The 13,242-nt window shown below is 38.9% G+C and overlaps 1 protein-coding gene across 1 annotated transcript; it reads left to right on the top strand.

Annotated features, from left to right (window-relative positions):
* The first annotated feature begins 496 nt into the window (after positions 1-496).
* Positions 497-4,766, top strand: LOC133557146 (interferon a3-like). The gene is made up of 6 exons (XM_061907391.1): positions 497-622; positions 712-789; positions 3,299-3,467; positions 4,438-4,448; positions 4,491-4,595; positions 4,671-4,766. Exons 1-6 carry the CDS (start codon positions 497-499, stop codon positions 4,764-4,766), a joined length of 585 nt encoding a protein of 194 aa, XP_061763375.1.
* The last annotated feature ends 8,476 nt before the right edge of the window (positions 4,767-13,242 follow it).

Genomic DNA, 13,242 nt, shown 5'->3' with positions numbered 1-13,242 from the left:
AAAGGTTTCACTGGAATGCATAACAGGTAGTGAAACAGAAGCTGGTGAAAATGAAGGCGGTGAAAGTTATTTCCATGCGTTTGCCGGCTCTGTCAGGGAAGGTAAGTCCGGTCCCAGGCGGTGTGACGCTACTACGTCAGTGTGGGAATCACTTTCCTTCTATCAACCTGGGACTTCCCTTCCACCTTTGAATCCAGGACTTCCACTCCGGCCCCGCCCTCCGCAAATACCTTACATCATTCCTCTGGTAATTGAGGATTTGACTCACATGAATAATCACTTTCATGTTCCGTTTAAGACGGACTATCGTCTCAATATTCCGCCGGCTTGTTTTACCACAGCTGCCGGTCCGACTTGCAAACTGAAATCTGGTGATGTCACAGCGAAATTCCACTCAAATGAAAAAGGAAAATGTAAAAGGAAAGCAGGTGATGCGCCTCTGTGCATATAAAAGAGGCTCAGAGCATCTACCTGGGCAATTACAGCATTTGGGAAGATGTTGGCAAACTTTGCAATTCTTGGTGTGCTCCTGCTGGGCCTGGCGGAGGCAGCTCCCCTTCCTAAATGTCGGTGGAACTATGGGAAATACTACCAAACATCTCTCAGGTTCTTGGACCAGATGGTAAGTCCACGTCCCCGGGGGATCGATTGTCCTCACACTTGACCGACGTCTGACAAAGATGATGTGTTTGGATGTTTGTGTGGGTACAGGCTGCTAATGCCACCGAGGATGTGGAGAACCCTCTGCCTTTCCCCAAGGACCAGTACGAGCTGGAGTCCAAACGCTCCGTAAGTAAAAATAATAAGCACACATTTTATTTGTCAAAGCACTTTACATTGGGCAGCAGCGCAGCCGTTCTTTGAAGGCTCGTAAAATCAAAACCGGAGAAGTTAGAAAAACTATTTCGTCAACTTTTAATCAGAAGGGTTTTCAATCTCTCTCCTGTGGTAGTTTGAAGCCGACACAACAAACGCGCTCAGAGGAGATAATGTTTGTGCGAAGGTGACAGGTTTTTAAAAAACGTTCGTTTTGAAGGGGGGATTGCCAACTTCCTGTTGATTTTCGCTGAAGGATGTCAATGAATGAAATGTAGGTCTACATAGAGGTTTTTGTTTCATGTTCCTACAACATTCCTACCGGAAGTTACAAGCAGTTTTGTCTGTGTTTTCTTCCCAAGAGCAGTTTTGTCTGTGTTTTATTACTAGGGTGCGCTAGAGCGCAATTTTGAGTTTTTTTTTTTTATTAGATGGCAATTTTCAGTCCTGATGTGTGTGTCCAGTTTGGTGAGTTTTGAAGCATTTTAAGGGGGTCGAATTACAGCTCAAAGAGGCAAAAATGACATTTTTTTAGGAAACTTGTTTTGAAGAGGTTTTTGCCAACTTTCTGTTGATTTTTGCTGAAGAATGTCAATGTATGAAATCTAGGTTTAAGTCAGACCTACGTAGAAATTTTTGTTTCACGTCTCTATGACAGTCCTAACAGAAGTTACACACAGTTTTGGCCGTGTTTTTCCTAGGGGGCGCTAGAGCGCAATTTTGAGTTTTCGAGGGTTTTTTTTTATTAGATGGCAATTTTCGCCAGTACTGATGTGTGTGTCAAATATGGTGAGTTTTGAAGCATGTTAAGGGGGTCTAATTACAGCTCAAAGAGGCGACGGAATAATAAAGAATAATAATAATAAAACCTTAGAAATACAATACGGTCCTCTGTCCCAAAGGGACATTGGTCCCTAATAATAATAATACAACTTTACAAATTCAGTAGGGCCCTCTGTTCCAAAGGGACATCGGTCCCTAATAATAATAATAACAATAATAATAAAACCTTAGAAATTCAATAGGGTCCTCTGTCCTAAAGGGACATTGGTCCCTATCAATAATAATAAAACCTTGCAAATTCAATAGGGCCCTCTGTTCCAAAGGGGCATCGGTCCCTAATAATAATAATAATACAACCTTAGAAATTCAATAGGGTCCTCTGTCCCAAAGGGACACTGGTCCCTAATAATAATAATACAACTTTACAAATTCAGTAGGGCCCTCTGTTCCAAAGGGACATTGGTCCCTAATAATGATAATAACAATAATAATAAAACCTTAGAAATTCAATAGGGTCCTCTGTCCTAAAGGGACATTGGTCCCTAATAATAATAATAAAACCTTGCAAATTCGATAGGGCCCTCTGTTCCAAAGGGACATCGGTCCCTAATAATAATAATAATACAACCTTAGAAATTCAATAGGGTCCTCTGTCCCAAAGGGACATCGGTCCATAATAAATTTTAATTGTAAAAGCACTCTAGATTGAGCAAACAACCTCAAAGTGCTACAGTGCATTTAAAAAAACAACAATTCTAGAACCACAAATAGATGCCCCCAACAAGTAAAATAGATAGCAAAAAAAAAAAAAAAAAAAAACTAGAACAGCCTAACAGCTAGAACTAACACACATTTTTCTAAAAAAAAAAAAAAATGCCTTTTTTAACCCTTGTGTAATGTTCATAATGTTCACACTTTTATGTTAAAATACTGAACAGATGTTTATTGGGATAAGGTAAACATCTGTTCAGTGTTTTAACATAAGAGTGTTTGATTGTGAGGCGTTAAAAGCAATGGGTCCATCAGACCCACAAACGCTGGCTGAGTAACAACAATATGAACGTTGCACGGAAAATGTCTCTGCCAGTTTCTGCATCTCACAAGGGATTCTTCTTTTGTGTTGCTACATTGTTTGTCAGCACTGGCTGCTCTCATTTTCTCGCACAATTGACCCCTTGATGTTCGGTGTATCTACACTCTGTCCTCCTCCTGTCTAGGCCTGCTCTGTGTGTGTGTGTGTGTGTGTGTGTGTGTGTGTGTGTGTGTGTGTGTGTGTGTGTGTGTGGTACATACTTCTATTAGCCCCGGGGGTGTGTAGTCATTAATTATGTGTTCTGATATATGTTGTTCACAGAAAATGAGCCAAAGTCAATGAGTCTCGGTCTGAAAAATTAATTAATTGTATCATTTTTATTTGAATAAAAATGCAAACGGGTCCCACAGACACAAACACCACAAAATGGCTAAAAAGAAGGGTTTTTAAGCCTTTAAAAAAAAACAACAACATCCAGTCTGTGGTGCCCTCAGGTGGTCGGGCAGAGCGTTCCACAGACTGGGAAAGGGTGTGCCAGAGGTTGGCAACATATTGAATTAATGTTTACAATACCACAGTTTTATTACACTTTTATGTCAGGGAGCTTTTTGGGACCTGGATGTCATTTCTGTCCTCACTGCCATGACTTTTTTCCCGCCCTCGCAGGTTAAGCATCGTCTGACTTTCGTGGCTGATCTCCTGCAGGAGGTCCAGGATCTGTTTGACCACAAAAACATTTCTTCTGCATCCTGGGATGAAACAACGCTGGAGCACTTTCTCGCAGTCGTCTACAGGGAGAAAGTTGACCTGCAGGACTGCGTAAGTCGGAATAGAAGTAGTACTCATACATGCAAGTAGTACTCATACATGCAAGTAGTACTCGTACATGCAAGTAGTACTCGTACATGCAAGTAGTACTCATACATGCAATTAGTACTCGTACTTGCAAGTAGTACTCGTACATGCAAGTAGTACTTGACTTGTACATGCAAGTAGTACTCGCACGTGCAAGTAATACTCGTACTTGCAAGTAGTACTCATACATGCAAGTAGCACTTGTACATGCAAGTAGTACTTGTTCATGCAATTAGTACTTGTACATGCAAGTAGTACTCGTACATGCAAGTAGTACTAGTACATGCAAGTAGTACTCGTACATGCAAGTAGTACTTGAACATGCAATTAGTACTTGTACATGCAAGTAGTACTTGTTCATGCAATTAGTACTCGTACATGCAAGTAGTACTTGACTTGTACATGCAAGTAGTACTTGTTCATGCAAGTAGTACTCGTACATGCAAATAGTACTCGTACATGCAGGTAGTACTCGTACATGCAAGTAGTACTCGTACTTGCAAGTAGTACTCATACATGCAAGTAGTACTCATACATGCAAGTAGTACTTGACTTGTACATGCAAGTAGTACTTGACTTGTACATGTAAGTAGTACTTGTACATGCAAGTAGTACTTGAATCGTACATGCAAGTAGTACTTGACTTGTACATGCAGGTAGTACTCATACATGCAAGTAGTACTTGTACATGCAAGTAGTACTTGACTTGTACATGCAGGTAGTACTCGTATATGCAAGTAGTACTCGTACATGCAAGTAGTACTCGTACATGTAAGTAGTACTTGCACATGTAAGTAGTACTCGTACATGTAAGTAGTACTTGTACATGTAAGTAGTACTTGTACATGTAAATAGTACTTGTACATGTAAGTAGTACTTGTACATGCAAGTAGTACTTGTACATGTAAGTAGTACTTGTACATGCAAGTAGTACTTGTACATGCAATTAGTACTTGTACATGTAAGTAGTATTCAGGTGTAAATGCCATCCTTCCTGTGTTAGATGGCACGGATGGAGCAACTACAGCCGGGGAGTGTGAAGAACAGCAAAAACCAAACTCTACAAAAGTATTTCAAGGAACTGTCCCGCATGGTTCTGGAAGAAAAGGTGGGTCCGTGTCTACATTTAGCACACACACAAATAATAATAATAATACAATAATAATAATACTAATGTTTGCAGGAGTACAGTGCGGAGGCCTGGGAGATGATCAGGACTGAAGTCAAGTTGCATCTTTTCCGTGCCAGCCAGCTCATTCCATCCAAGATGTCCATTTAATTGGACTACAAAGCGATGTATTTTCTTCTATTTATAGCTTTTTAAAAAAAATATTTATATATTTTGTATGTATTTATTTATATTTATTTGTATTTAAAGAAATACATTTATATATTTTATTACTTGTGCAATAAAAACATTTTTTAATGCAAAATATGTATTTTTCAGTTTTTGTTGACTGGCCAAACTTTTGATGGACACAACAAGAGAAGCATTATTTTTCTTATTGGTATGAAAATGATGAGATATTTTATTGGTGGAACAAAGTGACCTTCAATCATTAGCATTATTTCATTTATTATGATTATTTCTGTTAGTACAAAACATAAACAAAGAAAACATAACATTTTTGTGTGATTAAAAATCACTAAGAAAGACTGTCCCAGAGAAAGTCTGTCCTTAACAAAGTATGTCCCTAAGAACACGTCCCTAAGAAAGTCTGTCCTTAACAGAGTATGTCCCTAAGAACATGTCTCTAAGAAAGTCTGTCCTTAACAAAGTATGTCCCTAAGAACATGTCCATAAGAAAGTCTGTCACTAAGAAAGTTTGTCTCTAAGAAAGTCTGTCCTTAACAAAGTATGTCCCTAAAAACATGTCCCTAAGAAAGTCTGTCCTTAACAAAGTATGTCCCTAAGAACATGTCCCTAAGAAAGTCTGTCCCAGATAAAGTCTGTCCTTAACAAAGTATGTCCCTAAGAACACGTCCCTAAGAAAGTCTGTCCTTAACAAAGTATGTCCCTAAGAACATGTCCCTAAGAAAGTCTGTCCCAGATAAAGTCTGTCCTTAACAAAGTATGTCCCTAAGAACACGTCCCTAAGAAAGTCTGTCCTTAACAAAGTATGTCCCTAAAAACATGTCCCTAAGAAAGTCTGTCCTTAACAAAGTATGTCCCTAAGAACATGTCCCTAAGAAAGTCTGTCCCAGATAAAGTCTGTCCTTAACAAAGTATGTCCCTAAGAACACGTCCCTAAGAAAGTCTGTCCTTAACAAAGTATGTCCCTAAGAACATGTCCCTAAGAAAGTATGTCACTAAGAAAGTTTGTCCCTAAGAAAGTCTGTCTTTAACAAAGTATGTCCCTAAAAACATGTCCCTAAGAAAGTCTGTCCTTAACAACGTATGTCCCTAAGAACATGTCCCTAAGAAAGTCTGTCGCAGAGAAAGTCTGTCCTTAACAAAGTATGTCCCTAAGAACATGTTTCTAAGAAAGTCTGTCACTAAGAAAGTTTGTCTCTAAGAAAGTCTGTCCTTAACAAAGTATGTCCCTAAAAACATGTCCCTAAGAAAGTCTGTCACTAAGAAAGTCTGTCCTTAACAAAGTATGTCCCTAAGAACATGTCCCTAAGAAAGTCTGTCACTAAGAAAGTATGTCCTTAACAAAGGGTGTCCCTAAGAACATGTCCCTAAGAAAGTCTGTCCCAGAGGAAGTCTGTCCTTAACAAAGTATGTCCCTAAGAACATGTCCCTAAGAAAGTCTGTCACTAAGAAAGTTTGTCTCTAAGAAAGTCTGTCCTTAACAAAGTATGTCCCTAAAAACATGTCCCTAAGAAAGTCTGTCCTTAACAAAGTATGTCCCTAAGAACATGTCCCTAAGAAAGTCTGTCCCAGAGAAAGTCTGTCCTTAACAAAGTATGTCCCTAAGAACACGTCCCTAAGAAAGTCTGTCCTTAACAAAGTATGTCCCTAAGAACATGTCCCTAAGAAAGTATGTCACTAAGAAAGTTTGTCTCTAAGAAAGTTTGTCTCTAAGAAAGTCTGTCTTTAACAAAGTATGTCCCTAAAAACATGTCCCTAAGAAAGTCTGTCCTTAACAAAGTATGTCCCTAAGAACATGTCCCTAAGAAAGTCTGTCCCAGAGAAAGTCTGTCCTTAACAAAGTATGTTCCTAAGAACACGTCCCTAAGAAAGTCTGTCCTTAACAAAGTATGTCCCTAAGAACATGTTTCTAAGAAAGTCTGTCACTAAGAAAGTTTGTGTCTAAGAAAGTCTGTCCTTAACAAAGTATGTCCCTAAAAACATGTCCCTAAGAAAGTCTGTCACTAAGAAAGTCTGTCCTTAACAAAGTATGTCCCTAAGAACATGTCCCTAAGAAAGTCTGTCACTAAGAAAGTCTGTCCTTAACAAAGTATGTCCCTAAGAACATGTCCCTAAGAAAGTCTGTCACTAAGAAAGTTTGTCTCTAAGAAAGTCTGTCCTTAACAAAGTATGTCCCTAAAAACATGTCCCTAAGAAAGTCTGTCCTTAACAAAGTCTGTCCCTAAGAACATGTCCCTAAGAAAGTCTGTCCCAGAGAAAGTCTGTCCTTAACAAAGTATGTCCCTAAGAACATGTCCCTAAGAAAGTCTGTCACTAAGAAAGTTTGTCTCTAAGAAAGTCTGTCCTTAACAAAGTATGTCCCTAAAAACATGTCCCTAAGAAAGTCTGTCCTTAACAAAGTATGTCCCTAAGAACATGTCCCTAAGAAAGTAGGTCCCAGATAAAGTCTGTCCTTAACAAAGTATGTCCCTAAGAACACGTCCCTAAGAAAGTCTGTCCTTAACAAAGTATCTCCCTAAGAACATGTCCCTAAGAAAGTCTGTCACTAAGAAAGTTTGTCTCTAAGAAAGTCTGTCCTTAACAAAGTATGTCCCTAAAAACATGTCCCTAAGAAAGTCTGTCCTTAACAAAGTATGTCCCTAAGAACATGTCCCTAAGAAAGTCTGTCCCAGAGAAAGTCTGTCCTTAACAAAGTATGTCCCTAAGAACACATCCCTAAGAAAGTCTGTCCTTAACAAAGTATGTCCCTAAGAACATGTCCCTAAGAAAGTATGTCACTAAGAAAGTTTGTCTCTAAGAAAGTCTGTCTTTAACAAAGTATGTCCCTAAAAACATGTCCCTAAGAAAGTCTGTCCTTAACAAAGTATGTCCCTAAGAACATGTCCCTAAGAAAGTCTGTCCCAGAGAAAGTCTGTCCTTAACAAAGTATGTCCCTAAGAACACGTCCCTAAGAAAGTCTGTCCTTAACAAAGTATGTCCCTAAGAACATGTCTCTAAGAAAGTCTGTCACTAAGAAAGTTTGTCTCTAAGAAAGTCTGTCCTTAACAAAGTATGTCCCTAAGAACATGTCCCTAAGAAAGTCTGTCACTAAGAAAGTCTGTCCTTAACAAAGTATGTCCCTAAGAACATGACCCTAAGAAAGTCTGTCCCAGAGAAAGTCTGTCCTTAACAAAGTATGTCCCTAAGAACATGTCCCTAAGAAAGTCTGTCCTTAACAAAGTATGTCCCTAAGAACATTTCCCTAAGAAAGTCTGTCACTAAGAAAGTTTGTCTCTAAGAAAGTCTGTCCTTAACAAAGTATGTCCCTAAGAACATGTCCCTAAGAAAGTCTGTCCCAGAGAAAGTCTGTCCTTAACAAAGTATGTCCCTAAGAACACGTCCCTAAGAAAGTCTGTCCTTAACAAAGTATGTCCCTAAGAACATGTCCCTAAGAAAGTATGTCACTAAGAAAGTTTGTCTCTAAGAAAGTCTGTCTTTAACAAAGTATGTCCCTAAAAACATGTCCCTAAGAAAGTCTGTCCTTAACAAAGTATGTCCCTAAGAACATGTCCCTAAGAAAGTCTGTCCCAGAGAAAGTCTGTCCTTAACAAAGTATGTCCCTAAGAACACGTCCCTAAGAAAGTCTGTCCTTAACAAAGTATGTCCCTAAGAACATGTTTCTAAGAAAGTCTGTCACTAAGAAAGTTTGTCTCTAAGAAAGTCTGTCCTTAACAAAGTATGTCCCTAAAAACATGTCCCTAAGAAAGTCTGTCCTTAACAAAGTCTGTCCCTAAGAACATGTCCCTAAGAAAGTCTGTCCCAGAGAAAGTCTGTCCTTAACAAAGTATGTCCCTAAGAACATGTCCCTAAGAAAGTCTGTCACTAAGAAAGTTTGTCTCTAAGAAAGTCTGTCCTTAACAAAGTATGTCCCTAAGAACATGTCCCTAAGAAAGTAGGTCCCAGATAAAGTCTGTCCTTAACAAAGTATGTCCCTAAGAACACGTCCCTAAGAAAGTCTGTCCTTAACAAAGTATGTCCCTAAGAACATGTCCCTAAGAAAGTCTGTCACTAAGAAAGTTTGTCTCTAAGAAAGTCTGTCCTTAACAAAGTATGTCCCTAAAAACATGTCCCTAAGAAAGTCTGTCCTTAACAAAGTATGTCCCTAAGAACATGTCCCTAAGAAAGTCTGTCCCAGAGAAAGTCTGTCCTTAACAAAGTACGTCCCTAAGAACACATCCCTAAGAAAGTCTGTCCTTAACAAAGTATGTCCCTAAGAACATGTCCCTAAGAAAGTATGTCACTAAGAAAGTTTGTCTCTAAGAAAGTCTGTCCTTAACAAAGTATGTCCCTAAAAACATCTCCCTAAGAAAGTCTGTCCTTAACAAAGTATGTCCCTAAGAACATGTCCCTAGGAAAGTCTGTCCCAGAGAAAGTCTGTCCTTAACAAAGTATGCCCCTAAGAACACGTCCCTAAGAAAGTCTGTCCTTAACAAAGTATGTCCCTAAGAACATGTCTCTAAGAAAGTCTCACTAAGAAAGTTTGTCTCTAAGAAAGTCTGTCCTTAACAAAGTATGTCCCTAAAAACATGTCCCTAAGAAAGTCTGTCACTAAGAAAGTCTGTCCTTAACAAAGTATGTCCCTAAGAACATGTCCCTAAGAAAGTCTGTCACTAAGAAAGTCTGTCCTTAACAAAGTATGTCCCTAAGAACATGTCCCTAAGAAAGTCTGTCCCAGAGAAAGTCTGTCCTTAACAAAGTATGTCCCTAAGAAAACGTCCCTAAGAAAGTCTGTCCTTAACAAAGTATGTCCCTAAGAACATGTCCCTAAGAAAGTCTGTCACTAAGAAAGTTTGTCTCTAAGAAAGTCTGTCCTTAACAAAGTATGTCCCTAAAAACATGTCCCTAAGAAAGTCTGTCCTTAAAAAAGTATGTCCCTAAGAACATGTCCCTAAGAAAGTCTGTCCCAGAGAAAGTCTGTCCTTAACAAAGTATGTCCCTAAGAACATGTCCCTAAGAAAGTCTGTCACTAAGAAAGTTTGTCTCTAAGAAAGTCTGTCCTTAACAAAGTATGTCCCTAAAAACATGTCCCTAAGAAAGTCTGTCCTTAACAAAGTATGTCCCTAAGAACATGTCCCTAAGAAAGTCTGTCCCAGAAAAAGTATGTCCTTAACAAAGTATGTCCCTAAGAACATGTCCCTAAGAAAGTCTGTCCTTAACAAAGTATGTCCCTAAGAACATGTCTCTAAGAAAGTCTGTCACTAAGAAAGTTTGTCTCAAAGAAAGTCTGTCCTTAACAAAGTATGTCCCTAAAAACATGTCCCTAAGAAAGTCTGTCACTAAGAAAGTCTGTCCTTAACAAAGTATGTCCCTAAGAACATGTCCCTAAGAAAGTTTGTCACTAAGAAAGTCTGTCCTTAACAAAGTATGTCCCTAAGAACATGTCCCTAAGAAAGTATGTCCCTAAGAAAGTCTGTCCTTAACAAAGTATGTCCCTAAGAACATGTCCCTAAGAAAGTCTGTCACTAAGAAAGTCTGTCCTTAACAAAGTATGTCCCTAAGAACATGTCCCTAATAAAGTCTGTCCTTAAGAAAGCCTGTCCCTAAGAAAGTCTGTCCCTAATAAGGTCTGTCCCTAATAAAGTCTGTCCTTAAGAAAGCCTGTCCCTAAGAAAGTCTGTCACTAAGAAAGTCTGTCCTTAACAAATTATGTCCCTAAGAACATGTCCCTAAGAAAGTCCTTTGTTCTGTGCCAGATTGTCTGGTTTATTGGTGCTCTCTAGCGTCCATGTCTTTGTCCATGCCTTGCCTTGTCTTGTGTGCCTATGTCCCTTGATCCTGAAGCTCTTTATGAATATTTGGAGTTTTCCTTTTTTCCTCCTCAGCAGAGTGATTTTGATTATTTAGTTATTCAGCCGCAGTGGTAAGTTTCAGTTAAGTTTTTCATTCATTCCTCAACTTTTTCGAGTGACTATTTTTGTTAAATACTGTTTATAGTTCGTCTTTACTTTTGTGTTTCCCTCCGTTCGGAGTGATTTTCGGTTGTTCCTTCTTTTTCTGGAACCTTTTCGCCGAGTAGTTTATTTTTGTGATTATGGATGTTTTTTCTTGACTCGGGAGGTAAAAGGAAATTGTCAAAATAAAAGCCTGTCTAAAGTCCCAAATCTGCATCTGAGTCCAAATCCTTTTATCAAAGCCTGACACAACTAACCAGGTTTCAAATAATAAATGTATGATTGTTTGGCCCGAATCACATCTAAAATAGATATTTGAAGTCAAATATGATTGGAATATGCCTTCATCCATTTTTGACCCATGTGTGTAAACTTGATGTAGATTTACAAAAAATACTTTTGTTCATAAAGTATGGTAAGGAAAATATAAATAATGATTTGTGGTCATCAAAAACAAGATTTTTAAAGAATAATTGAATTATTAAATTATAAAATACATTGATTTCAAAAGATACAGCAAAGAAACAATCAGGCAGCATGAAATAACATGGAAATTGATGCAGGTCATTTTTTACCCATGTTGTGCATCAAAGGGTTAAGAAAGTCTGTCCTTAAGAAAGTCTGTCCCTAATAAAGTCTGTCCCTAATAAAGTCTGTACCTAAGACAGTCTGTCCCTAATAAAGTCTGTCCTTAAGTCCGTCCCTAATAAAGTCTGTCCTTAAGTCTGTCCCTAATAAAGTCTGTACCTAAGACAGTCTGTCCCTAATAAAGTCTGTCCTTAGGTCTGTCCCTAATAAAGTCTGTACCTAAGACAGTCTGTCCCTAATAAAGTCTGTCCTTAAGTCTGTCCCTAATAAAGTCTGTCCCTAATAAAGTTTGTCCTTAAGTCTGTCCCTAATAAAGTATGTCCCTAATAAAGTATGTCCTTAAGAAAGCCTGTCCCTAAGAAAGTCTGTCCCTAATAAAGTCAGTCCCTAATAAAGTATGTCCCTAAGAAAGTCTGTCCTTAAGAAAGTCTTTCCCTAAGAAAGTCTGTCCCTAATAAAGTCTGTCCCTAATAAAGTATGTCCCTAAGAAAGTCTGTCCTTAAGAAAGTCTGTCCCTAAGAAAGTCTGTCCCTAATAAAGTATGTCCCTAAGAAAGCCTGTCCTTAATAGTCTGTCCCTAATAAAATCGGTCCCTAAGAAAGTCTGTCCCTAATAAAGTCTGTCCTTAAGTCCGTCCCTAATAAAGTCTGTCCCTAATAAAGTCTGTCCTTAAGAAAGCCTGTCCCTAAGAAAGTCTGTCCCTAATAAAGTCTGTCCCTAATAAAGTCTGTCCTTAAGTCTGTCCCTAATAAAGTCTGTCCCTCAGAAAGCCCGTCCCTAAGAAAGTCTGTCCCTAATAAAGTATGTCCCTAAGAAAGCCTGTCCCTAATAGTCTGTCCCTAATAAAATCTGTCCCTAAGAAAGTCTGTCCCTAATAAAGTCTGTCCTTAAGTCTGTCCCTAATAAAGTCTGTCCTTAAGTCTGTCCCTAATAAAGTCTGTCCTTCAGAAAGCCCGTCCCTAAGAAAGTCTGTCCTTAAGAAAGTCTGTCCCTAATAAAGTCTGTCCCTAATAAAATAATAAATATAAATATAAATGGGTTGTACTTGTATAGCGCTTTTCTACCTTCAAGGTACTCAAAGCGCTTTGACACTACTTCCACATTTACCCATTCACACACACATTCACACACTGATGGAGGGAGCTGCCATGCAAGGCACTAACCAGCACCCATCAGGAGCAAGGGTGAAGTGTCTTGCTCAAGGACACAACGGACGTGACGAGGTTGGTACTAGGTGGGGATTGAACCAGGGACCCTCGGGTTGCGCACGGCCACTCTCTCACTGCGCCACGCCGTCCCTATCTGTCCCTAAGAAAGTCTGTCCCTAATAGTCTGTCCCTAATAAAATCTGTCCCTAAGAAAGTTTGTCCCTAATAAAGTCTGTCCTTAAGTCTGTCCCTAATAAAGTATTTCCTTAAGAAAGTCTGTCCTTAAGAAAGCCTGTCCCTAATAAAGTCTGTCCTTAAGAAAGTCTGTCCCTAATAAAGTCTGTCCCTAATAAAGTCTGTCCTTAAGAAAGTCTGTCCCTAATAGTCTGTCCCTAATAAAATCTATCCCTAAGAAAGTTTGTCCCTAATAAAGTCTTTCCCTAATAGTCTTTCCTTAAGAAAGTCTGTCCCTAATAAAGTCTGTCCCTAATAGTCTGTCCTTAAGAAAGCCTGTCCCTAATAAAGTCTGTCCTTAAGAAAGTCTGTCCCTAATAAAGTCTGTCCCTAATAGTCTGTCCCTAATAAAATCCGTCCCTAAGAAAGTTTGTCCCTAATAAAGTCTGTCCTTAAGTCTGTCCCTAATAAAGTCTTTCCTTAAGAAAGTCTGTCCTTAAGAAAGCCTGTCCCTAATAGTCTGTCCCTAATAAAATCTATCCCTAAGAAAGTTTGTCCCTAATAAAGTCTGTCCCTAATAGTCTTTCCTTAAGAAAGTCT

This window comes from Nerophis ophidion, linkage group LG08, assembly GCF_033978795.1.
Source record: "Nerophis ophidion isolate RoL-2023_Sa linkage group LG08, RoL_Noph_v1.0, whole genome shotgun sequence".
Classification (NCBI taxonomy): domain Eukaryota; kingdom Metazoa; phylum Chordata; class Actinopteri; order Syngnathiformes; family Syngnathidae; genus Nerophis; species Nerophis ophidion.
The sequence above is the reverse complement of the archived record's forward strand: the minus strand, read 5'-3'. Positions and strand labels throughout refer to the sequence as shown.

Coding starts and splice junctions, on each gene's coding strand:
- LOC133557146 (XM_061907391.1), top strand. CDS start 497: ATGTTGGCAAACTTTGCAATTCTTGGTGTGCTCCTGCTGGGCCTGGCG. Junction 623..711: donor TCAGGTTCTTGGACCAGATG/GTAAGTCCACGT, acceptor GTGTGGGTACAG/GCTGCTAATGCCACCGAGGA. Junction 790..3,298: donor AGCTGGAGTCCAAACGCTCC/GTAAGTAAAAAT, acceptor CCGCCCTCGCAG/GTTAAGCATCGTCTGACTTT.